General features: G+C 41.7%; 1 protein-coding gene across 1 annotated transcript; it reads left to right on the top strand.

The window, feature by feature from the left end:
• The first annotated feature begins 702 nt into the window (after positions 1-702).
• On the top strand, positions 703-23,798 carry LOC126263459 (probable cytochrome P450 304a1). The gene is made up of 10 exons (XM_049960552.1): positions 703-802; positions 6,233-6,481; positions 8,569-8,732; positions 10,848-11,141; positions 13,155-13,272; positions 13,671-13,851; positions 15,071-15,188; positions 15,670-15,811; positions 17,442-17,610; positions 23,699-23,798. Exons 1-10 carry the CDS (start codon positions 703-705, stop codon positions 23,796-23,798), a joined length of 1,635 nt encoding a protein of 544 aa, XP_049816509.1.
• Positions 23,799-27,568: the final 3,770 nt, after the last annotated feature.

The raw sequence follows: 27,568 nt of genomic DNA, 5'->3' as shown, positions 1-27,568 counted from the left end.
TTGACAGTCAACAGACGAGACAGTAAAATGTCGACATAAAAGTTTTCTGACTGTGGGACCGCGTCATATGTATAAAACTACTACTGCCGGATAAAAAACAAGGTTTCAGCCACTGTTACAGCGGCCTTCTTCTGGGTCCAGCAGCAGTGGTTTTATACATTATGACGCTGTACCATGCCCAGCATACTTTCATGTCGACTGACTCTGATCTCGGAAGCCTAAGCAATTATAAGAGTAAAATGTGTCATTAATTATCTTCAGGGAATTGGCTTTAAAGAAGATGTCATTTACCCTGCATCTGAATTGTGCCGTTTCATTTGATACGTAAGATTTTCTGATGATGTATCAGAGTACATGTATTTGTGTCGAATCATGACGACATTCCGTCGCTGCAGATTGTTGTTGTTGTGTGATGACGCGAGGTTTTGTGGGAGTACCTTTCCAGTGAGAGAGGCGCCGAGTCACGACACGTGGCGGTGTGGGCGTGGCCTCCGAGAGGCGGGGCATCGTTATCTCGGAGGGGCCTCGTGGTGTGGGAAGCGAGCGTCGCGATGCTTAAAAAGCAGCTTAGGGGGTCCATGTGGTCAGAAGGCAGAAAGAAAGCAACATCACTAGTAGTCTACCTGTGCATCTAGCGTGATCAAGGAACACGAGGACCTCCGGTGAAGAATCGACGGAGCCTGAAGACCGAGACCTACCAGGATGTCGCCTCTCGCTCTCCTCCTGTGTGGGGTGATCGTCGTGCTGCTGCTGATTCTGCTAGTGAGGACCGCATACTCCAGGCCCGATAACTTCCCTCCAGGTACGTACTTCCTGCTATCTTTCTATATTAAGAGGCTGATCACTGAATCACAGCTTTGGTTTCATCTGCCTCCACTGTGCACATACTACATGGAAATAGCCGGCAATCTGTCAATGGCCAGTTACTTAGCCTACACGCACCATGTGTGGCCAATAATGATCTCCATATTTTCACTACACTGTTGATGCAATATTTACTTCCCTTTGTAAGGTGAACTCCAGTCATTACTAAACAAGATACGATCATACAGAGTCTCTCTGCAAATATGTAGGTCCCTCAATATGGCTATACTCATTTGTATCGTGGTGTCACTGCACACAGTTCGGTGTTACCTAGCACCTACATCTACATCTACATGGTTACTCTGCAATTCACACTTAAGTGCCTGGCAGAGGTTTCAGGATACAGGTTTTGAGCTTGGACACCCACGGAGTGTCCATGGAAATGATTGTATCCCAAAACATATGTAGTTAACGGTTTTAATATTTTACTTGAGAAAGGCTGCACAGCCGAAACGACAGAGTACACAGAATAAAATTAAAGTGGAAGTAAATAACAGCCGGAGCAGGAAAATTTGATTCTTTCAAAAAGATAGTGGATTCTTCGTACTAACACTATCGCCCCATTCTGAGAATGTATCTCTGTTTATTTCTAACAGTCTCTCCATATTATAAATTAAAGTCCTCCATCGCGATTTTCTATCTGTGCCATATGGTTACCCACAGGTTTTGAAATTCTTTTCACTAGAAGATAGACTGACTACACCAGACAAGTCGTACAGCCATAGATACTTATTGCTGTCCATGTGACGCTGCTTGTTAATGTATTAAATCGTACTCAGACATCCTCTAATACTTCTACGTGGATTTAATTTCTGAGACTCCTAACGACATCCCAGTGGGCAATCTGTTTTCTCCTCCCACAGCAAAAAATTTTATTAGTTTTTCCTGATCAAGTGAGAGTGTTGTTTTTCTTCACTGTTACTATAACATCGTGTTTAATTCGTTGTACATAGAAATAGTACAACAACAAGGTGTCTTTTATGGCACCTCATGGCACACAAAATGATTTTCACTTCTTACAGATCTTATGTATGCACGGATGCAGAAGTTTCCGACACGCAGATGTAACTTCAGGTGACCTCTGGGAAATGTGTTGCGACCTTTGCTGCTCGTGTTTTACATTAATCACCTTGTAAACATTGTTAGATAAGAGGAACTGCAATTTTTTCCGGGTGATACTGTTAACCACGATAAAGAGCTGTGTGGTAAAAGCTGCTCACATACTCAGTCGGACCTTGACGAAATTGCGAATTCGTGGAATTTAAATATTCAGAAATGTTAAACCGCGCACTTCCCAAACTGAAGAGACGTAGTATCCTGAGATTGCAATATCAATGGGTCTCAAATGAAATTGGTCAGATCGTTTGCACACACGGATGCACCAGTTTTATGGATATAAAGTGGAATGACCAAATAGGCTCAGTCGGAGTTAAAGGAAGTATCGGACTTCCTTTCGTTAGGAGAATACTAAGGAAATACAATCAGCTGACAACGAGAGTGTTTGAAAATCACTTGTGCGATCCATTCTAGTATATTACCGAAGTGTGTAGGACTCACGCTAAGTAGAGCTGACAGCAGTTATTGAATGTATCCAGAGAAAGATAGCACAAATGGACACAGATTTGTTTAACACGTGGAAGAGTGTCATGAAGATTCTGGAGAAACTAAAATGGCAGAAGACAGGCACACACAATCCCGATTAAGTCTCCTTATCAATCACAAAGCCTAATTTTAAATGCTAAATGTTGGAGTGACTACAGCTCCCTATGCATCGCTCGCACTGGGATAGCGAAAACAAAATTAGTCTCATTACAGCGAACTCAGAGGCGTTTAGACATTCTTCCCCATTCCATAAGGGAATGGACCGAGAAGAAACCCTAATAACTGGTAGAATTGAAACTACGTTTTGTCGCGTATATAAAATGGTTTGCAGAATATGGTTGTAGCTGTAGTTGTAAATGGACTTACGTATTATAAAACAGTAACACCATAAACAACATGAGCAAAATATTTGTCTGCAACTTAAAATTGTAAGAAAACATTGCTGCTGGCACACATCATCAGACGCCCGCATCTCGTGGTCGTGCGGTAGCGTTTTCGCTTCCCACGCCCGGGTTCCCGGGTTCGATTCCCGGCGGGGTCAGGGATTTTCTCTGCCTCGTGATGGCTGGGTGTTGTGTGCTGTCCTTAGGTTAGTTAGGTTTAAGTAGTTCTAAGTTCTAGGGGACTTATGACCACAGCAGTTGAGTCCCATAGTGCTCAGAGCCATTTGAACCATTTGAACACATCATCAGAAGTCAACGCTGTGAAATGTTGACATTTAGATTCCCCCATATTTGCTTACTAGGAAACTTCCCATCGCGCCACCCTCAGATTTAGTGGAAAAATGACCCACTGATCCACTTCCACCTCTTCAAAAACGGAACACAGAACAAACATTTAAACAAGAAAGAAGTGCACTGATATTTGGATAAAGAAGGAAAACAGAAACAGTGAACTGTTCAAGCTTACGATTCGCAACATCTAAGGAACTGCAAGAACCATGGCGCTGTGGTTGTATGGGCACGGTGATGGAATACAAAGAGAGAAATCTGTGTTCATCTCCCTTGTGTCCCATTTTTTTTCACAAATTTATCAACTGTCCGTCCGATCATTGAAGTGTCTGTTCTCCTTCTGTAGTCTTAGAAATTGTCATACTATACGTTGGTTATACAGGGTGAGTCACCTAACGTTACCGCTGGATATATTTCGTAAACCACATCAAATACTGACGAATCGATTCCACAGACCGAACGTGAGGAGAGGGGCTAGTGTAATTGGTTAATACAAATCATAAAAAAATGCACGGAAGTATGTTTTTTAACACATACCTACGTTATTTTTAAATGGAACCCCGTTAGTTTTGCTAGCACATCTGAACATATAAACAAATACGTAATCAGTGCCGTTTGTTGCATTGTAAAATGTTAATTACATCCGGAGATATTGTAACCTAAAGTTGACGCTTGAGTACCACTCCTCCGCTGTTCGATCGTGTGTATCGGAGAGCACCGAATTACGTAGGGATCCAAAGGGAACGGTGATGGACCTTAGGTACAGAAGAGACTGGAACAGCACATTACGTCCACATGCTAACACCTTTTTATTGGTCTTTTTCACTGACGCCCATGTACATTACCATGAGGGGTGAGGTACACGTACACACGTGGTTTCCGTTTTCAATTACGGAGTGGAATAGAGTGTGTCCCGACATGTCAGGCCAATAGATGTTCAATGTGGTGGCCATCATTTGCTGCACACAATTGCAATCTCTGGCGTAATGAATGTCGTACACGCCGCAGTACATCTGGTGTAATGTCGCCGCAAGCTGCCACAATACGTTGTTTCATATCCTCTGGGGTTGTAGGCACATCACGGTACACATTCTTCTTTAACGTACCCCACAGAAAGAAGTCCAGAGGTGTAGGATCAGGAGCACGGGCAGGCCAATTAATGCGTCCTCCACGTCCTATGAAACGCCCGCCGAACGTGTACCTCACCCCTAATGGTAATGTACATGTGCGTCAGTGAAAAAGACCAATAAAAAGGTGTTAGCATGAGGACGTAATGTGCTGTTCCAGTCTCTTCTGTGCCTAAGGTCCATCACCGTTCCCTTTGGATCCCTACGTAATGCGGTGCTCTCCGATACACACGATCGAACAGCGGAGGAGTGGTACTCAAGCGTCAACTTTAGGTTACAATATCTCCGGATGTAATTAACATTTTACAATGCAACAAACGGCACTGATTACGTATTTGTTTATATGTTCAGATGTGCTAGCAAAACTAACGGGGTTCCATTTAAAAAAAACGTAGGTATGTGTTAAAAAACATACTTCCGTGCATTTTTTTGTGGTTTGTATTAACCAATTACACTAGCCCCTCTCCTCACGTTTGGTCTGTGGAATCGATTCGTCAGTATTTGATGTGGTTTACGAAATATATCCAGCGGTAATGTTAGGTGACTCACCCTGTATAATATGAGTCATGTGGTAAGAACATATTATCGTCGCAAGTAAATGTGATGAATAATAATGAGAGCTGTCGAGATGCCGGCAACGGCCTTGCCGCAGTACCTACAGCGGTTCCCGTGAGATCACCGATGTTAAGCGCTGTCGGGAGTGGTCGGCACTTGGTTGGGTGACCATTCAGGCCGCCATGCGCTGTTGCCGTTTTTCGGGGTGTACTCAGCCTCGTGATGCCAACTGAGGAGCTACTCGACCGAATAGTAGCGGCTTCGGTCAAGAATACCATCGTAACGACCGGGAGAGCAGTGTGCTGACCCTACGACCCCTCCCATCCGCATCCTCCACTGAGGATGACACGGCGGTCGAGATGCCGCATAGACCTCTAACAGAAATGAGAACAACAAATAAACGGGTGTGAACTATGTTACACAAAACAATTCAAGAGTCAAAACTACCATAACGGAACGAAAGAGTCATAAGTTGTGTGGAGCAGTCGGAGAAACGTACATCTTAGATCCCTTCGTTAAGCGTCGCTGTTACAAACGGACGTGCGCCACGACACAGGTAAAAAATCTGAATACAAACAGATACGTCAATGACCAGACGAGCACTTCATAATTTTTTTTTTTTTTTTAAGTAAGTGAGGCTCGAGGGAGATTTGATCCCACATTCCCCCCTTCACAGTCCAACACCGAGACCACATAAACACGAAGAGATAGCCACTAAAATTTTCTCAGTGTTACATACTCGTATCTTTACCTTGGACCATTCCCTGCCTCTGTTTTCCTTCTTTAGTCACAGTTCACTATACGTTCTTCCTGTTTTCAAGCTTGGTCTGTGTTCAGTTTTTGACGGGATATCCTTTGGACCATCTGACCACTAAATCTGAAGGAGTGCGATGGGCAGCTCCACTTCGTGGTAAAATATGCTTATAATGTGGCTCACATGGTGTATAAATTATTTGCACGTTCCAATGATGTCAGAGAGTTCTTCAACTCCAAAATGTCCCACTACATGTTTCTTCTCCATAGCGTATATGTTGGCTTTTCACTTTCTATATAGTGATATCATTTACTTTCGTTCTTGAAGATCTTCAGGTCCACAAATTGTAACTGAAACATATTTGCGGTACTCCTCTGCCCAGAATTTTTCGACGTAAACTAAGTGTCCTCGTCTACCTTTTATTTAATGAAATAAGGATTGTCCTGTTGGTGCGTATACTGTTACATAAGCATATTGTGGTTTCAAACACAAGCGGTTTGATTGTGTGCGTCACCTAAACAAAATGACATGTCTGCTTCCAGCTCTGTTGCCGCTGTTGCCTGCGTGGCAGAACTCATTTCCAGTGTTGTATGTTACAGGGCCCCCTGCGCTACCAATATGGGGGAGCTACATCCAGCTGTTGTTAGAGAACTACAAGTTCCCGTACAAAGTGATGGACGCCTTCACGCGCCGCTACAACTCCAAACTGGTGGGCTTCTACTTTGGGCCTCTACCTGTGGTGGTCATCAGCGACTACGAGGCTGCCAAGGAGGCCTTCAACAACCCCAGTCTGCAGGGCCGCATATCCAACATCGCCATCAAGCAGAGGATGCCCCATCAGGACCTAGGTAAGCACTGTCTGCTACCTGCAGAAGGAAGTTTAACATTAGTTTAATAGTTTTCGCTGTTTAGTTTCCAGCTTTACGCTCATGCAATATGGAAACATTCCATATCTGGTATTTACTTTTCACTTCAACCGTAAAAAAAGTGTAAGGTAGAGTCCCAAAAGATAGCCGCCTTTTTTCTATCACTTGTTTGTCCATTAGAATGCCAGAAAAAGGAAGAACACATGCCCATTACACTCCCAAGTATGTTTACTATTTGTGCTAGTGTCAAATGATGTAACAGCATTATGCAGAATGCAGAAACTAATGATAATTAAAGAAAGTGGTTATTCTTTATTTATGAGAAATGTGATCCAAATAAGACCCTATGTGTTAAAGGTATGCAAAACTTTGAGAGTTGGCAAGAAAATCACTAAACACAAAAGAACTTGCAAAAATTATTTGATACTAGAAAACATCCGAGTATTGGCATTTACTTTTCAAACACAGAGTGTAAATAAATTTAGTTTCGTCCACTACATATTACGTGGCGTCGACAAAAGCACTATAAGCACTGAATTCAGTTTCGTCCTTTGTTGTCCTGGGAATACAGTGCATTACAGACTGGACATTTTTCATATTCACCGCCGTCATTTCCATCACCGACATCTTTTATGGGAGCCATATCAGGAGAACGGCCTACATTACAGACGGTGATTGATTACCAAAGGTACAGTTGATGTAAAATGTGTTCAACAAATCCAAGGTAAAACAGACATGGCTGACTTTCTATGGTTAAAAAACTGGACAGGTAACATTTATATTTGACAGTGAAGCACATTCCGTAACTAAAACTTAACAAAAACTCACCTCTTCTCCAAAAACAAAAAACAAGAATCAGGACTATCACAAAGAATGCTTCTATTTTCATGCACTCCCCTTACTGGGACCCTCTGAAGACGACGCTTATACCGCACGATTGCACCATTTGCTAGAAAGTTTAGAGAGGGTGACCATATTATATTTGGCTCCTTTACACTTCACAAATCACTCACATTTCACGAATCTTGGTTTTAGGTGCACGTCAAAATCGGAACATGTGACCACTTTCTTTCTATATAATAAAGGTGCTTGTCAGGCTTCTTCAGTGTGTCATGTTTCTTCGTTATCAGGTATTTAATTTTTAAAATAAGATCAACTTAATGAAGAAGAACATGAAAAATGTCTTTTGTTATTATTATTTTGGCCAACTGCTTTATTGTGTTCCCATACCACACTTATCGGTTGTTATAGCTCACCCATATTATAGCAAATAGGACAGCATCGGCAGCCCAACAGATATTGTTGACCTTCTTCTGGGTACAGGTAGTACGTGTCGTGAATCCTGAAGTGTAGGGAAGATTACTATACATTGGCTTGGAGACGTGACAGCCAGGTCTTCAGTGAGTCCACACTGAAGTCTTTTATGAGCTGAGTGTTATCAATATTGTTGAAACAGAACAAAAACATTACAAAATAATGAAAATGTACAAATCTATACAAACACAGACACACACAGATGGAAATACCAAAATCATAAAGTAGGATAGCTTATGAATGATACTGGCTGATCACAATATTAAAAACGTAAGATCCAGTCACTATTTAACACTTTACTGCCTGAAAGCCTAGGCTGGGTTCAGACGTGAAGCAGTATTAAAAATTTTCACTGCATCTGGCTCGTCGTTAGCTAAAGAGGGCACCTCGCTGCTATGAATCTGCCCTTTCTCCAAAATAAGATCATCTCTCGCCAAAACGTATAATGGACATTGATTAAATGTGATGTACAGTGAACTGTAGGCCACAGGTTTAGAAACAGTGGCTTTAAGCTTTTGTAAGTGGCCAGTTTCCTATTTGAAAGGTTGGCACGTTTGTTTCATTTCAATGGAGTGACTGACGTTAGGTACACCTTGGCAAATGGTTGTCTTCACACCCTCCCAACCACCCCCTCGCTCACAGTTAAGTGGCACATTCTGTTCCGTGTAATATCTCAACAGAAGTTCATAAACGAATTGCATAAGTTTCCTCAACGTCACATGAATGTTGACGAGGCTATGTTCGACGCTGTGCAGGCATAAACTTCAGAGTGGGCCCAGAGCTGATGGAGCAGCGTCGCTTCATGCTGAGGTACCTGCGAGACTTTGGCTTCGGACGGCGTTCCGACCACCTGGAGTCGGAGATCGAAGCTGAGATGACGGAGCTGGTGGAGCTCATCCGGGGAGAACGGCAGGATGAGGTGAGTCCCAGGAACAGTTTTCCCTCTTGCTAGCAGCACGCAACGTAGACAAGCAGTGGTGGTCGCACTCGTGATGTTCTGGACATCTGTTGTATTGGTGATAATCTGTAATTACTGCAAGCGCTACGATAGTTCTTCATTGTAGTCCATGTGCTTTAAACAAGTTAGTGGCAGTATCAGTACGTAGGATTATTACTGTTCACAATACATACATGTTATAAAAATGGAAGTACTGTATGTACGTGCTCCTGTGCGGTTTATTGTTCCACATCTCCTCCTAAACCACTGGCCCAATTTCAAGAGCCTACACGTATTCCTTAACATTAGACAACAATCGCTGACGGGGTAAAAATCAAATACCTATCGTAGCTCAGGACGTATGATATCGTACATACTGAGATGCGTGAAAAACTGCCGCATCATGCACGAAATTTTAATTCATTCACTCTTTACTACTAAGACATTCCTACAGACCAGTCAAGAAAATCCCTGATACCTGGCAGGGCTTTTGACAGGTTTGAACTCAGAAGGGCAAACAGCTGCAGGCAAAAACGATATCCGTCCACAGAGTTATGAAGAGGGGTTCCCATAAAGACGTTTACAAAATCGCATTGCAGACACGCGAAGCAGGTGCGCAGAGCGTAAAAAATACTGCCCTGAATCATGTTTCTTAATTTGGATGTTGTTCTTATAGATTTGTAAATGACGCATATTTCATTGTACGACTGTTACATAAGTACAAAGCTGTTTTCACGAGTACGTGGAGACAAAATTTTTTCCTACTTCTCTACAAATACATTCTTTTGGCTTCCTTCTGAGTAACGTCGTAAGCTCCAGATGACTGTTTACAGACCGAACTCTTACTAGATAGGACTGGGTGAGCAAAGAGAGAGGATTCAAGAAGAGCACTGCATTACGTCACATGTTTATTTAGTGATTTAATGTAAAAATTCCGAGAGCGCCATTCTTTTTAGAAGTCAGATAATAAATAGTTGTGTCCTTGTAGATTTGGCTAACAGACAATGAAGATAAAATCAGACAGAAAATGTGTGTGAATTCCAAATGCACCAAACTGCTGAGGTCATCGGTCCATAGACTTACATACTACTTAAACTAAATTAATCTAACTGAATGCTAAGAACAACACACACACCCATGCCGAAGGGAGGACTCGAACCTCCAGTGGAAGGGCCACGCAATTAGTGACATGGTGCCTCTAACCACGCAGCCTCTCCGCACGGCTGAAATCAGACAGATTCAAGCTTATACGCAGATTTATAAAGAATATTTCTTTCTGCGCACCATTCGTGACTGGAAGTGGAAAGGAGGAATGTGCCAATGGTACACAAGGTACCCCTGTCACACTCAGTAATGAGGGTTGCAGAGCATAGATGTAGAATGACTAACTGATCAGCTTGACTGCTCAGAAAGGTGGCTCCTTCAAATAGCGACCAGAAAAGCCATAACGGTCAAATTCAGCCATATAACGACCTCATATTGCAGCTGGGTACCTCAACGTGGTGTTGTCCAAGAGCCAGTTGCGGTGGCTGAGCGGTTCTAGGCGCTTCAGTCCGGAACTGTGTGACAGCTATGGTCGCAGGTTCGAAACCTGCCTCAGGCATGGATGTGTGTGATGTCCATAGGTTAGTAATGTTTAATTAGTTCTAAGTTCTAGGGGACTGATGACCTTAGATGTTAAGTACCATAGTGCTCAGAGCCATTTGAACCATTTGTTGAGCAAGACAGAATATGTGTTAATCAGCTACACATGCTGCAGATGACTGTTCATACCTGCAACTACGTTAACTTAACACCTGGAATGCACTGGTATGATATGCAAGATTGGAACTCAGTGGTTGTGTTCTGGACTGCCAATCAGGTGTAATGCACATTCTTTTTGGACTCTATTTTTGTTTAGTGTGGTGCTTATATAATCTTTAGCGGTAGCTTTAAGAACCATGAACTGGAAGGATTTTTTCAGTTCTGTGTCATTTCTCTGAGCAGCTAATAGTGCAGCACAGTGTAGCCCTTTCCATTTTATGAGTTTTGAACTTTTGTACCTAACTACATTACTGTAAGTGGCTTCCCTATGGGTGACTGGAGACGTTTCGACAGGTTGTGGTGCAGTCGTCATCAGGAGGAGACGGCAGCCGGCGTGTGCTGCTGCCTGATGCGCTGTTCCCCAGTTTCATCAACGGCTTCATGCCGGTGGTGGCGGGCAGCCGGCTGCCGCGGACAGCAGACGGGGTGTGCCGCTACCTGGGGCACGCGGGTCTGCAGACGGCCAGGGCTGGAGACGCCACAGGCGGTTTCCTCACGCTGCACTCCGCACTGGCCTCCATCGCGCCTAAAATGTCGGGCTACCATGACACGGTCGAGTCCGCCGAGAAGATTCTGGCATACTTCCATGTGAGTACCGAGATACCCACCACTTTACTTGTCGGCAGAGGCAAGATTTTCAAAAAGAAATCTAGAAAATCCAATTTAACTACAGCTGCCTTTAGCTGTTATGTAGAGGAGAGATGGGTATCCAACAGCAACTCTAGAAGACTCAAACAAACGGCAGAGAGACATAGAGAGGTTCGATGACTGGTGCAGGAACTAGCAGTGACCTTGAGCGTAAATATATCTACATCTACAGCTGTGTGATTACTCCACTTCACTCTTAAATGTTCTTTTGTGTTATCATATATATTGTATTTTGTTACTTTGTCAACAAAGTATTTTGCCATTGAACCGAGCAGATTAGTCAATGAAATTTCGTGACTAGATCTCACTACAATGGAAAACATCTTCGGATTAATGACTCAACTTCCTTATCGTGTCACTGACTCTCTCACCACTATTTCGCGATAATGCATAATGGGTTGCCCTTCATTGAGCTTTATTAACGTCTTCCATCAGTCCTATCTGGTAAGCGTCTCATACTGTGCAACAATTATCCAGAATAAGAGGGACAAGCATAGTGTATGCAGTCTTTTTCTTTGGTTTGCACAGCTTTTGGTTCACATTTCACACAAATTTTTGTATGCGGTGTTAACAATTTAAGAGGTTCGTAATTTAGTCAATACTAATTTAGTTGGAACAATTATTCACAAATGGAGTAGGGTGTAGGCGGGGAAGGTGGGCTATCCAAAGCTATTCAATTTCACCATTTCCAACCAACCTCTGGAAACAGTAACATACCTAAAGTAACCATCTGTATTGATAATATAAAACAAACTGTTTGAAAGAAGCAGATGTTTGAGTTTCATCGGAAAGATCTCAAAGCAACATGATTCACTCTCGAGAGAAGAGGCTTATAAAACACTTGCTCAAATGAGGAGCGAATATTCTTAATCAGTCCGGACCCCTTACCAGTTTAGGTTAAATGGAGAAAACCCAAAGAAGAGAAACACATTTCATCAAACATTCGTTTAGTTAGCACGAAAGCGTTAGTAAGATGTTCAACAAACTCCTAATGTACATGCTACACGAGAGACGTTGTGAGTAACACAGGTTTCCGGAGGTGTCGGACAACTTATTACTTCCCCCCACACGTGTCTCGCTAAATGACCACGATGAGGAATCAAACAAGTTAGGGATCATATGGAGATCTATCGACAATCATCCTTCCAACGTGCCTATCGTGATTGGATTAGGAAAGGAGGAATAGATGATGTTAGGAGATGTACAATCTACTACGACATAAAGTGACTAGCGGATTGTAGATGTAGATGTATAATGTTCCTCCTGAAGTAGTAGCGCTTTCTGGCAAGAAATTCCTCCTCAGATTCTCTCCTGTCTAATAAATCCCCAGAAAAAAACCATTACCCTGAGAATCTGATGAGAAAATTGAAGCAGATTTTGCTGGAATAACTGCTATTAAAAAGATGAGAAGCATTTCTCAGCAGATTATTTTCCTGACGTATTTGACATTACTAATGTTCTCAATAGCATACCATTCTCACTTCACACGCCAAAACAGTGTCAACATAACTGACAAGATGATAACGCAATCCAAGTTGGTGAATTTTTTGCTTTTAAACAGAAGCTTTTGCTAAAAGAAATGCGTCTCATTCTTTCACCACAACATCAATTTTCTGCCCAACAGGGAAGTGTACCTGTCCATCAGACATCTGTTTCGTTCATCTGCCTGTCATTACAGACCAATAGGCGGCTGCTAGGGCAGTATTTATACTACTAGTCTACCATCTCAAAGACTTAAACAGACGTGAGATCCACTAGTTACGTATCTGAGACAATATCTTCACAATAAAATTTTTACACTTCATGCACTTCATTTTGCGGTCTCCATATGTATCAATTCTGTATCTATAAATGGTAACTGAGTTGAGGCTGATAATGTAGAATAAAGTTGGGAATTGTTTTTTCTTCTCTGACAGAAATGTCACATAAATGACTTTGTCTGTCTTTTTGCAGCAAGTGATCAAGGAACACGAGAAGACATACTCAGATGATCACATGAGGGACTTCATTGACAGATACCTGAGAGAAATAAAGGAGAAGAAGAAGACAGGGACTGACACAGTATATTCCAGTACGTACTAAATGGAAGCTATATCTTATTAACTAACAAACTTGCTCCTTTTTCTGTTAAGTTCTATCATAAAAGTATAAAAATATACAAATCACGTGTCTTATAAGTGCTGTCATTGAGGGTTCGAGGGGTGGGGGACTTCATGTCTGTCGACTTTCACTTGACAAAAACTATTGCTGTTGCTGTGGTTATTTCGATATCGTTAACACCTATGTTCGCCACAACCGTTGTTCTCCTCATGGAGCCCTTGCTCAATATCCGTCATGAGCGCCTGGATATGTTGAGCTGTTGCTCGATCTTAGTACTACAAAACGTCAGCACATCATCCAACATTACATGTAAGATGCTCTGTTACATTTGCTATACAATGTGTCAACAGCAGTTGTTTGTGTTCGCAGCTGACCAGCTGGGGGTCACCCTGTTCGACACCTTCTTGCCAGCTTCCATGGTGCAGTCAACAGTGCTCTCGTGGGCCCTGTTGTACGTGGCCCGACACCCAGAGGCACAGAGGCGAGCACAACTCGAGCTGGACTCTGTCGTGGGAAACTCCAGGCTTCCAAACCTCAACGACCGCCCCCAGTGAGTATGCACTAGACATATAGCCACAAGTTGGCTAGCCGATACAACCCACCACCTACAGGTGGTGTCAGTCCAGCTGCAACAACTGTCTCACCAAAATAATTTCCACATCTCCTTCATCACATGTCACACGTCTTTACTGCAGCTCATCAGTGTAGGGTTCTACGCAGAGTGCTAGTATTATATACAGTCACGCTCATGTTTTTCTTGATTGGACGATATCAGAAGAGACTGGAATTTGTTTGTGATGTGTAGCCCACTCTTCTCACCACCATCACCACCACCAAGGGCGTCTCCTGGTTAATATCCCCAGTGGATGGACTACCAGCACACATTATGGTCTGTTTTGCACATTCCCGCCAGACGATTCAGACAGTCTGATGATCAAGAATTGTAGAGCACCAACTACTCACTTTTCACAAAACGTGAGAGTTGCGCACACTGGCCTACACCCTGGAATAGCTGGGGTCACTTTTCAGAAAATGCTGATCAAGCCCCCATGCAGGGATGTCGATTTAGGTTTTAAATGTTTCCCAGAATTTGATTAAGACAAATTCCAGTATAGAAAATTTGAAAAAGAATCTATCTGAACTACTGCCCTTCACTAACGACCACACTTCCGATATGATGTTAATCCTTTCTTTACTACCCAGACGCATTCTAGCAGTGAAAATTTTTCAATAACCCACTTTGCAGTACAATTACCCCTGATATGGTTACCGCTTCATCCTAGCTACCATGGTAATGGAGAAAGTTAATTATTATCGACTGAATACCTGAATATTCTGTGCTTTAATGCTTCAGGACAAGAATGGAGAGATGAATATGGAATAAAATTATCTGACTGCCCTTAGAAACATATTCTCTCAGGAATTTGTAACCAGTCATATCCTTCTTCTCCCAAGGCCATAACTGGTAACGAAATTAGAATTACCTATTACGTTAATTTTTGAGTTAAGCGTATCACATAGCGCAATTCTTTTCACAATCGATACTTCAATATATAATATTTTTCCAATATTTGCATTTTATACTGTTGAGATGACGTTATTTCTATGTACACAGAAACATACCTTGCACTCTTCAGATAATTCATTGTACAACCAATATACTCCCATCTTCCCATCAATCATCAAAGAGAGTTCTTTTATGTTTATAAGAATGTTATGTTTATGATAATGTTATGTTTAACATATTAACATCAACCTGTTGTCTGCAGCTTACCGTACACAGAGGCCATCCTGCGAGAGACGATGAGGATACAGACGCTGCTGCCAATCGGGATCCCCCATGCAGCTACAGAGGACACAACCCTACAGGGGTACTCCATACCAAAGGTCAGTTCGCAGTCTCTGCCTCCTAATGGAATCCTTCATGTAAGCCGTCAGAGGGAATCTCTACCGCTGTTGGTCTCCTCTGTACCAAAGTTAAGCCAGGTACCTCTATCCCCTGTCTGGATGCTCCATACCAATGGTCAGTTAGAACCATTACTTCATATTGTAATGCTCCATATCAAAGGTCAGTTGGAAACCTCCAGATCCTGTTGGGATACTCAGTAGCAAAGTCAGCTTTTGGTCTCTAGCTTCCGCTGTTTGGCGCAGGAAGACGAAGTATTTAAAAAGGTTTGGTGCTGTGGTAACTATAATTTCATATTAATTATAATACTTTCATATTGAAACACATTATTTGTACTTTACTAAGTCGGAGTTTGAGTGACATGTGGGTATTACAATATCTACAGAAGTCATGTGTGTATTACTTCTCTAAGCTTCACAGAGATAAAAATTTCTGTGTGCTGATTAATACATTGTGTTGCAGGGAACTGCGGTGGTGACCAATTTATGGAGCATGCACATGGACAAGGGTGTGTGGGGAGACCCAGAGAACTTCAGACCAGAGAGATTCCTCAACAGCGACGGCACTCTGTGCACCAAGGACCTCACATTACCCTTCAGCACTGGTATGTGTTACCATGTCCTAGTAATTTACTTTCAGAGTGTTTAAGCGTATAAAATATCCAGTTTTTGTCGCTATATTTCAACGTCTACCGATTGGAAAGTTGGTTGGCTTATTTTTCTTCTTAAGCCGATCTCATGGAAGTTGACAAGCAAGTGTGTGGCTGTTTTAGCACAGATGAAGTTCAATGCAAGGATGTAGGTTTCTTCAGTTGAAACCCATTTTAATAACCTCCTTTTTCGTTGCATGTGTGACTGTGCTGTCTGCAATAGCAGAAGAAACATTCTTCATATGACATAGTCACACCAAAAAGGATTTTACTGAGAAGGCCAAGAAGTAGTTCATGTTGTTATTTCTTTCCCGTAGAAAACAGAAATTATGCCATTTTCTGTCTCTGAAAATAAGAAAAAGTCAATTTTTTTATTACCATACAGGGTGTTTCCGTAAGAGCGTGCAAAAATGTAAGAGGACATAGGGAATGCTCTACTGGCCAATTTGAGGTAGGGAGCTTGGGGTCAGAGAAGCCAGCTTAAGGAAATGTGGAAATAAACTAGTCTACCGCTTTGTCTAGCATTACTGTATTATCAGCTTATTTACAAATAACACACGTAAAAGTTTACGCGTTCTGTACTGTTTATTTAGACGTACATTGTTTATTTCCTGCAAGGAAATAAGGAATGTGATCCTGATTACGAGGAAGTCATGATGGAAGTTTTGTTTACTTTACTTGTCGATAACGAGGGTCTGTTGTCGCATGACAGAAGGTGTTATGAATGAACAACAGATCCATTCATTACTCATTGCTGTTAAGTGACGTGTAGTACAATACGATGGAGCAGTACTGGTTCAGTATTTCCTGGCCTTTGGATCGGAATGGGAAGTCCTATTCCATCTCCTGCCAGGTCACCTGACCTGAATCCCTTTTTTTTATTTTCTATGGGGATATCTAAGGTCACTTGTGTAAGAGACCCCAGTGGATACGGAGATGGGAATAGCTGCCTGTGATGTGATTCGAAACACGAAAGGGATTTTTGTCAGTGTGCGTCAGAATCTTATTCGTCACAGACGTGCTTGCACTGAGGATGATGGCAGTCAGTTTCAGCACATTTTGGAAGATACAATTCAAATGGTAGGTTTATTTTGTCAGTGATGGTTTTAGCATTTAACTAATGTAAATAAAAAAGAACAGTCATGTGATTTTATTCCTATTATCACCTTAAGCTGGCCTCTCTGACCCCAGATTCCTTACTCAAATCGTTCAGTCGAGCATCCTCTATGTCTTGTTACATTTTTCCACGCTCTTACGGTAGCACCTTGTAAATTAACCTTTTGCAAAACTTTATTAGCATTTGCTTCTGTTCCTGCCTTCTAATCAGATTAATTATAACATTTGTGTTGCCTGCAAAAATTATCACTTTTGTGCAACTCCCTTTTTGTTATCTCCATAGTTGGTGATAATTTTTTCACTGTCAGAATTATTCAGCAGCCCACTTTGATTTCTCTTCGTTGAATATGATTCAGACTAGTTGTGTGTGCCACCAATTTAATAAAACATGAGTTTTAATTTTATCTTTATTACATGTCTCTCGGTATGCAATACACATTAACCAGAAATTATTTGTATGTGTTCGCAGGCAAGCGGGTGTGCCCTGGGGAGACGTTCGCCCGGCAGAACATGTTCCTCATGCTGGCGGCGCTTCTGCAGAACTTCTCAGTCCGGGCAGACGGCCTGCCGCCTCTCCACTGCAACATCCCGGGGGCCATCGAGACCCCGCCTGCCTTCTGCGCCCAGTTTGAGACTCGGTAAAGGATCCCATCGCGACACTGTTGCCACACAATGAGTTTTTTGATGCATCCCTCGTCAACAACGCTATAAAACACAATAAAGTACATATTGTGTTCTGGTGTTAGTAAGAGGTAGCATGTCATGGACTCAGAAGAAGTCGTTATTTTTTACCTGTCTTCAATGAAGGCACATAAAGCTCAACATAGCACTGCAAACTATCATGTCAAATGTTGATTTCTCCAAGACTGATTTATTGTTAATTTTAAAATATTCCATGAATTTGTACAGTATTTATTACACAAACTTTATTTATTTTATTAAAATATATTCTCATTATTTATAGGTGCTCTGGTGTTGTTTATTATCCTTTGGTAGTTGTCAGATATTCTACATCTGCATCCACATCCATACTCTAAAAATCACTGTGAAGTGCATAGAAAAGGGTACTTTCCACTTCACCACAAACTTTTTCTCCCATTCTATCTGCATATGATACGCATGGCAAATATCTTCTTGAATGACTCTGTGAGCTCTGTAATTAGTCTAACTTGTTTTCATGGATGCCCCGAGAGCAACACTACGGGCACTAGGGTATTCCTAGATTCCTCGGATAAAATTGCCTCTCAATCTGCAAGCAGACCTTTGCACTTTAATTAATATCCGTGTCCAAACCAATGCTAGTTAAGACTTCCACCACTTCCATTATGCTCTCCTATGAGTCCTGCAGACATTCATTCTCTCGCACAGCATTCTTTGTGTGCTTTCAATATCTCCTCTTAATACTTTTTGGCATCTGTCCATTTGAGCAATATTCTAGGATGAATCGCACAAATTTTCTGTAATCAATCTCCCTTACAGACTGATTGCAGTTTCCCAGTATCCTAACAATGAACCACAGTCTTAACACCTACTGTACCTACAATAGTGGAAAAATGGAAATCTGTGGTAAGTTCTATGGGACCAAACTGCTCAGGTCATCGGTCCCTAGTCTTACACACTACTTAATCTAACTTAAACTAACTTACGCTAAGGACAACACACACCCATGCCCGAGGGAGGACTCGAACCTCTGACGGGGGGAGCCGCGCGAACCATGGCAAGGCGCCTCAGACCCCACGGCAACCCCGCGTGGCGACAACTGTGGTAATTCCATTTCATATCCCATAAAAGTATTACAACCATTAGTTGTACTTGTCGATTCTTATTGTGACTCATCAATGTCGAAGTCATATGATACTACAGTTTTGCCTTTTGTGAAATTCATGATTTTACACAATGTCTAGTAGATATGGAATTATTTCATGTCATAACTGAGTCAACTGCTGGCTGTTAGATAGAAGCTAATAGCTCACCTCATATGTGAAATATCGTGGCATATAGGGTACTGATGAAATCCTAGGTTACCTAAAAAGAAACAAATGCACTGAAATTAAAGCAATGGATCAATGAATACGAAACCAATGAAACTGACATGAAATGAAATTATATAATGATATTATAAACAGTGAGATTTTTCTGAATGGCGAAAAAACGCAGGAAACATCCTCAGAATATTTCCTGAATTATCTTCTTGAGATATACACCTACGAGTTGCACTTGCATGTCTCTTAACATCTTTTACCTATTTCCCACTAGATCGCCGCATTTTCTTATGTCTTGGAATCCATCAAAGAGCTTCCTTGGTCGACATAATATCCATTCCCTTGATTGCATTTCCCACCCACCTCAATTTCTATCACATGCATAATATTACTATCCGTATTCTGTTCCATTATCCATGTGTCCTCTTTGCACTTACTAAATTTGTTGCAATCTAGTTAAAATTTTTATGGAAGTTTATGGATCCTAGACAAAGTGGCCATTCATACTCACACCTTGAATTTGAATTCTCTGATCATAAGTGTATGGACACACCTATGTAACGCAGAATAGATCACTAGATGTCATGAGAGTCGAACCTACCGGTGTAGAAGGAGCCGGGTAGTATTGTATAGTCAGTAGATTAGATTAGATAAGATTAGATTAGTACTTGTTCCATAGATCATGAATACGACACTTCGTAATGATGTGGAACGTGTCAGGTTAATAAAAGGTGTCTATACAAGATACTACATTACACAAAATATTACATGACACTTAATATTTTTAATTTTTTTGCGGGGGTTGGGTAAATTACCCACTTACTATATCCAAAAGTTCATCTAATGAGTAGAAGGAGTTGCCATTAAGAAATTCTTTTAATTTCCTTTTAAATGCTATATGGCTATCTGTTAGACTTTTGATGCTATTAGGTAAGTGACCAAAGACTTTTGTGGCAGCATAATTTACCCCCTACTGAGCCAAGGTTAGATTTAACCTTGAGTAGTGAAGATCTTCCTTTCTCCTAGTGTTGTAGCCATGTACACTGCTATTACTTTTGTATTCGTTCAGATTGTTAATAACAAATTTGATAAGTGAATATATATATATATATATATATATATATATATATATATATATATATATATATATATATATATATTATGAGGCCACAGTGAAGAGCTCTAGCTCTTTAAGTAAGTGTCTGCAGGATGATCCTGGATGAGCTCCAGCAATTATTCTGATTACACGCTTTTGTGCAGTGAACATTCTTTTACTCACTGATGAGTTACCCCAGAATATGATGCCATACGAAAGCAGAGAATGAAAATAGGCATGGTAAGCTAATTTACTGAGACGTATATCGCCAAAATTTGCAATGACCCTAATAGCATAAGTAGCTGAATTCAAACGTTTCAGCAGATCCTCAGTGTGTTTTTTCCAGTTCAACCCCTCATCAATGCATACACCTAGAAATTTTGAATATTCTACCTTAGCTACCTGATCGAAGTCTATATTTATCAATGGTCTCATTCCATTTACTGTGTGGAACTGTACGTACTGTGTTTTGTTAAAGCTTAATGAGAGCCCACTTAAATGAGAAAGACTTAAAGATTTTCTGAAAAACATCGTTTACAATTTAACCAGTTAATTCTTGTCTGTTGGGTGTGCTACCTATACTTGTATCATCGGCAAAAAGTACCAGCTTAGCATCTTCGTGAATATAGAATGGGAAGTCATTAATATATATTAAGAACAGCAGAGGACCCAAGATCGAACCTTGCAGCACCCCATTCTTGAGTGTTCCCCAGTTTGAGAAATCACCAGTTTTTTGCATATTATGTAAACTGCTTACTTCAACTTTCTGCACTCTTCCAGTTAGGTATGATTTAAACCATTTGAGCGCTGCCCCATTCATGCCACAGTACTTGAGCTTATCTAGAAGTATTCCACGATTTACACAATCAAAAGCCTTTGATAGATCACAAAAATTCCCAACGGGTGACTTCCGGTTACTCAGAGCTTTTAATATTTCATTACTGAAAGTATATATAGCTTTTTCCGTTGAAAAACCCTTCTGGAAACCAAACTGACATTTTGTTAAAACTTTATTTTTACAGAGGTGTGAAGCTACTCTACAATACATTACTTTTTCAAGAATTTTGGATAAGGCAGTGAGAAGAGAGATTGGGCAGTAGTTGTTGACATGAGACGTATCCCCTTTTATATGTAGTGGTTTAACAATGGCATACTTCAGTCTATCTGGGAAAATAGAGAAGCAGTAACAGGAGAATGTGTCTGTGAGGAGAGGCCAGTGACTTGGAATGTGTGCTAGTCGTTGGATGTCACCTGAGAAACAAATCCAGCAGGGATATTTCAACCCTTCTAAAGCTGCCGAGGTCGAATGTTAGTGACGCGACGGTGAAGCGGGAACAACCACAGTCAAATCAAGGCCAGGCACACCTCATGTAATGGCGGACAGGGTCCGTCAAGGTTTGCGGATGTTGGTTGTGAAAAGAAGCGTGAATTTAGAGGAGAAGGAATCACTCGTGAGTTCCAAACTGCTACCAGAAATATAGCTAGCACAATGATTGTGCATAGGCAATTAAAATGACTGTGCACGATGATCGAACAGCTCCTCATAAGCCATAAATTTCTGTAGCCAGTGCTAACAAACGCTTGAGATGAGGTAAAGAACGACGCCATTGGATAATATGTTACTGGACAGTAGATTTTGAGTGATGAATCACTCTCTGTCCTGTGGCAATCCGAAGGGGTCGGTTTTGCTTGGCGAATGCCTGGAAAACTCATCCAGGAAGGGAGAGCAATGTACAAACGGCACTCCGCGACTACCACGGTGCAATCGCATTGGCAACAACATGTCGTCTGTTATGTACTGGTGTCGATACATTTCGATCGCGCCTTTGACAGGTTGATTCATGCTTGGCTTGGGGAAGTGATGATGTACTGAGTGATAAAAAGGTTAGTATAAATTTGAAAACTGAATAAATCACGGAATAATGTAGATAGAAAGGTACAAATTGACACACATGCTTGGAATGACATGGGATTTTATTAGAACCAAAAAAAAAAAAAAAAATACAAACGTTCAAAAAATTTCCGACAGATGGCGCTTCATCTGATCAGAATAGCAATAATTAGCATAACAAAGTAAGACAAAGCAAAGATGATGTTCTTTACAGGAAATGCTCAATATGACCACCATCATTCCTAAACAATAGCTGTAGTCGAGGAATAATGTTCTGAACAGCACTGTAAAGCATGTCCGGAGTTATGGTGAGGCATTGGCGTCGGATGTTGTCTTTCAGCATCCCTAGAGATGTCGGTCGATCACGATACACTTGCGGCTTCAGCTAACCCCAAAGCCAATAATCGCACGGACTGAGGTCTGGGGACCTGGGAGGCCAAGCATGACGAAAGTGGCGGCTGAGCACATGATCATCACCAAACGACGCGCGCAAGAGATCTTTCACGCGGCTACCAATATGGGGTGTTTCTTTTCTTTATTCTAATAAAGCCCCATGTCATTCCAACCATGAGTGTCAATTTTTACCTCTCTATATACATTATTCCGTGGTTTATTAAGTTTTCAAATTTATACTGACTTGTTGATCACCCGGTATATGAAGTTTTCACACAGTTTTGTGACCGCCATGATGCGACTACTCCACTCTGCCTCCTCCAGAGAGTTTATGAATGGAAGAATGGCGGGGCCCATTACCATCTCGCGACCGGTTAGACAAGTGTGCCCGCTGTTAACGTGGCTTCACTCTCGAGCCACTGGTCTGCGGGTTCCAAAAAACCGACTCCAAGGAATGAAGACAAAATACCACAAGTGCATATGCAAAACAGACATGGACGACCTTATGTTTTTGGCGGAGTGGGGCGATGAGACAAGAGTGGCTTTGCATTGCATTAATTTGCACGGTATAGCTATGGGTAGTCAAATGATCACGTAAAAATTGGGGAGTGATGAATGTTGTGAGAGGACTCCCAACGGTAAGTTTGGTACCATTACAGACGATAGACAAGGTGAAATTCTAGGGAACTATCTTGTCTACCAACTATCGACACACAGCGGCACACACGTCTTCTGAAAACAACTCGTATGAGTGCTCAAAGTCACTGGTTAAGGGCACTAGACATGATCCTCATCTATGCAACACTAGCCTAGCTTCTCACATCCCTAAAATGGCCCAATTGTTTCCAATGATGGTGATGTTTGTGCGCCGAATTCTGGCAGGATTAGGATACTTTGTGAGCACAGGGCTGATTTTTAATGTTGGATATGAAAACCTCACCCTTCCTAGTATGCGTAGAGTCCTTGGGCTAGTCCATACCCGTGAATGAGCAGCGACGATCAAGATGTGGCCTTCACCTTGCTAGAGAAACTGGCACCATCCTCTCGTCTGGTGTTGCTAGCAGTGGCTCACATCATTCCATCGCTTGCCCACATGCGAATCTTTTTGTGGATCACAATAATGCGGAACTACCGACTTTCAGGATGGCAACGGCACACGATATATATCGTATATTGACTAGAGGACGGCCGAGTAGTGCTGTAGAGACGCATACAGTACACCAGATACAGCTTGATATGGAGATGGGCACACTCTGGTATCAGGCTGTAAATGGGAAATACATGACAAGATGCAGGTTACATACAATTCACATGATACCCCACTGTGTCTACAGAAAAACATAACGTGACATTTTGGCCTTCAGAGGCAGCGTGGTGTTCGGCCCCAAATATGATCGCCTCCTGCTTCGGACGGTGCGGCAAGCAACTGAACCATACCACCGATTCTACTTCTCACAGACATGACATACTTCCCGAACGAAGGCCAATGCAGTGACATGCATTCGAACTCTGACTGTTTTTTATTTTTTCTGAGAGTGCCGTCAGAATGTGCTATACTTTCGGGCCTTACTACAAGAAAATCACTTTTCAAACTGCATGATATTGAACAAATTAGGCAAATTTTAGAGGCAGTGCTTTTCTTGATCACCCACCCAGTTGGGGTGCACTGGGTAGAAGAATGCAATTACTACATTTGATGATTCTGAACAAGAAAGGACCCAATCAGTGGAGAGAATTCTCCAACACACAAGAAGAGGTGCCCTGCTCCAACACGAGGTACAACGGCATTAGCGAGGTACTCTGCCATGAAAGGCGACGTGGTCCATTATTGTTTTGTACCGAAAGAAACAGTTAATGTCTTTTGTTTTTCATACCATTTACATCAAAGAAGTGATGTTGCAAGAGCAAACTTATTTAAGATTTCAAGAAATATTTTATTTTAAGATGAACATTGTCTTTTATAATAAAAAAGGCAATAGAGCACTTGTCCGCAAAAAGCAAAGGTCCCGAATTCGGGTCTCGGTCCTTCAAACAGTTTTAATCTGCTAGGAAACTTCATATCAGCGCTCACACTGCTGCAGAGTGAAGAATTCAGTCTCGTAAAAAATAATGTTTGCTGAGTAATTAACGTACAACACGAAAAGCATTGGTTCCGTTACACACACCTCTGGATCGCCTAATTTTGCTTCATTATCGCTAGTTGACTCTCCACTCACGATATGGTGCTGTATCCCGCTTCTCAACAAATTTTCGAGTCCATCGAAAAATTAGTTAAGTATCCTATAGAAATGTACACTGATGTAACATAGGTCATGGGATACCCCTAATATCGTGTCGGGCTTCATTTTTCACGGCGTAGTGCAGTCTCTCAGTGTTGCACCATCTCAACATGTCACTCAAATTTCCCTGCAAATAAACTGTGCCATTTTGCCTCTACAGCTATCGGTAACTGTGAAAGTGTTGCCTGTGCAGGATTTTGTGCACAAACTTACCTGTAGATTATGTCACATAGATATACGTTGGTAGTCATGTCAGGTGATATGGGCAGCCAAACCATTCACTAGAACTGTCCATAATATTCTTCAAATCAATCGCAAACAAATATTTCCCTGTGACGCATTGTCGTCTATAAAAATTCTATCGTAGTTTGGGAACATGGCGTCCGTGAATGGCTGCAAATGGTCTCCAAGTAGCCGAACATCCAGACGATACAGTCCATTCCATATAAACGCAGCTCACTGCATTATGGAGCCACCATCAGCTTACACAGTACCTTGTTGACAACTTGGGTCCATGGTTACTTGGGGTTATCGGCACACTCGAGCCCTACCATCAGGTCTTACCAACTGAAATCAGGACTCGTGTAAATAGACTACGGTTTTTCAGTCGAGTCCAATCGATATGGTCACGAGCCAATCAGAGGACTTGCAGGCAAAGGAACTCGCGTTGGTCGTCTACTGCCACAGCCCGTTAACGCCATAGCCTGTTAACGCCACATTTCGCCGCACTGTCCTAACGGATACGTTCGTCGTACGATCCACACTCATTTCTGAGATGATTTCAGGCAGTATTGCTGGTCTGTTAGCACTGATAACTCTACGCAAACGCCGCTGCTCTCGGTCGTTATGTGTAGGCCGTCGACCACTGCGTTGTCCGTGGTGTGAGGTGATGCCTGAAGTTTGGTACTTTCGGCACACTCTTGACACTTTGTACCTCGGAATATTGAATTACCTATCGATTTCCGAAATGGGGTGATCCATACGTCTAGTTCCAACTACCATTCCGTTTTAAAAGTCTGTTTCTTCCCATTCTGCGGCTATAATCACGTCGCAAACGTTTTTACGCGACTCGTCTGAGTACAATTTACAGCTCCACGAATGCACTGCCCTTCCATTCATTGTGTAAGCAATACTAGCGACATCTGTATAAGAGCATATTGCTACCTCAAGATTTCTGTCACTTCAGTGCATTTTCTTCAGAAGGTTTCTTTATGATATTGAATCAAATGTTTTGCGAATCAAAAGTGTTTTTTCTATGAATGGGACTGAGAGTCTGAGTTTCGCATGACTGCTGTTTCCAGTAGCGATGCTGGCCTCCATGGAGTCTGCTATTATGTTCCAGGCAGGTCATAATGTATGAACATATTCCACTAGTATAGTCCTGTGAGACATGGGTGACAAAAGGCAGCAGATGTGTCGGTCAGTTCTACTTGCCCTTTCTGTGAGTAATGTGCTCTTTCCCATTCACTAGGAACATTTCTCAGCTCTGCATATTGACGGCCAAGAATTCGGTTCGCATGCCATGCCCTGACACACGCGGCATAGTCCTCGACCTGCCCTGCCATGCTGTCTGAGCGGAACGAGGGAGAAGTGGGGGAAATTGAAACATGACGTATTTAGATGCCAATGCAGGTGCACTGCGTGTGAGTTGGTTCCAGATTTCATATTCCTCAACAACATAGATCATGAACGAAATAAATTTTCCATATTATTTAAGTATTTCGTATGCACTGAAAAGTTACGTAATTTTTATCTGGTACTGTCTGTTGGCTTAAGGACAGACTGAGGTAATTTCATAGATCTTCATTATCAGGTTGGCATGTATCATGACGTATTTTCTTTCATAACCAGGAAAAGTTCTTTCACACACATATATTGGTCGCAATACTTGAAACTTCTGCGTTTTTACTTAAACTTCTGAATGCAACTGAACCTTCTTAAACTGTTGAGTGAAACTGAGTTGAACTGAACCTACTGTCTCTTTACTTGTTTTTTATCATTTCAAACACTAACCTTCACAATTTTCCCTGACAAGAAAGATTCAAGCTAAACCTATTCATTTATTACCCATAATATATAAGCGCAATGCAGTCTGACTGCAAATAATTAATACAAAAGGATGGCCCTGAATTACAAGAAATCCTAACAATAACCCATACATTTCGTAAGTCGCTTACCTCAAAGAAAATCTTCATGACACGAACTACAGCAAACACAGCAAGCCACCTAAATAAAAAGATTCTAGCTACACAGTTCTATAAATTATATAATCGTCAATAATTCCATTATCCAAGCATTAGCAAATACATCAATCATCATTTTACAATCCATGTCAAACCAATACTAGATCTCCATGACGGACACACGTCCAAACCGTCCGCTCGCTTACTGCTAACCTCCAACACCGCTAACTACTAACTTCTAAATGCAAGTGCGACCAGCCACAGAGTCTCTTACAGAGGGCACTCAGCGTTGTCAGTGATATTAATGCAGGCTATAGCGTTGCCAACATACAAAAGCATAATCAGGCTACTTACATACTGTAGTAAATATGTAACCTCATTACGGAGATGGGGAAACTGTACCTGAGGAACACAATATAGACGTTCTGGAGAGTTTTAGCGTAAAAGCGCTTGTTTTAAGACAGGAATTCTATTGCATTTCAGTCACTTGCATCAGCGATTGCACGGTGGCGTTTTCAACTGTAATGACAAACTCTCTCTCGAAAACAGATGTAAGACTGGCAGTGTCCTCAAAACATTTAGGAAACTATCCTGACAATTCCTTGAAGGCCACTGAGAATTTTTCAAACTCCGCGTTTTCTTTAACGTCAGTGAGTTTAGCGAACTGCATTGTATTTGTCAGAATTTGTCCATTCTGCTATGCAATATTATTATTAAGTGCATTCCCATCGTAGTAGAAAGACGTTGGATCTAACCCTGCAGTGTCTTAAAG

This window comes from Schistocerca nitens, chromosome 6 (assembly GCF_023898315.1).
Source record: "Schistocerca nitens isolate TAMUIC-IGC-003100 chromosome 6, iqSchNite1.1, whole genome shotgun sequence".
Lineage (NCBI taxonomy): Eukaryota > Metazoa > Arthropoda > Insecta > Orthoptera > Acrididae > Schistocerca > Schistocerca nitens.
Note: the sequence above shows the minus strand (reverse complement) of the source record. Positions and strands in the feature narration are given on the sequence as shown.

Excerpts from the sequence above, each read along its gene's own strand:
- LOC126263459 (XM_049960552.1), top strand. The coding sequence starts at position 703 with ATGTCGCCTCTCGCTCTCCTCCTGTGTGGGGTGATCGTCGTGCTGCTG. Across the intron at positions 13,852-15,070 it reads AACCTCAACGACCGCCCCCA|CTTACCGTACACAGAGGCCA; the intron begins GTGAGTATGCAC and ends TGTTGTCTGCAG. Across the intron at positions 15,812-17,441 it reads CACATTACCCTTCAGCACTG|GCAAGCGGGTGTGCCCTGGG; the intron begins GTATGTGTTACC and ends ATGTGTTCGCAG.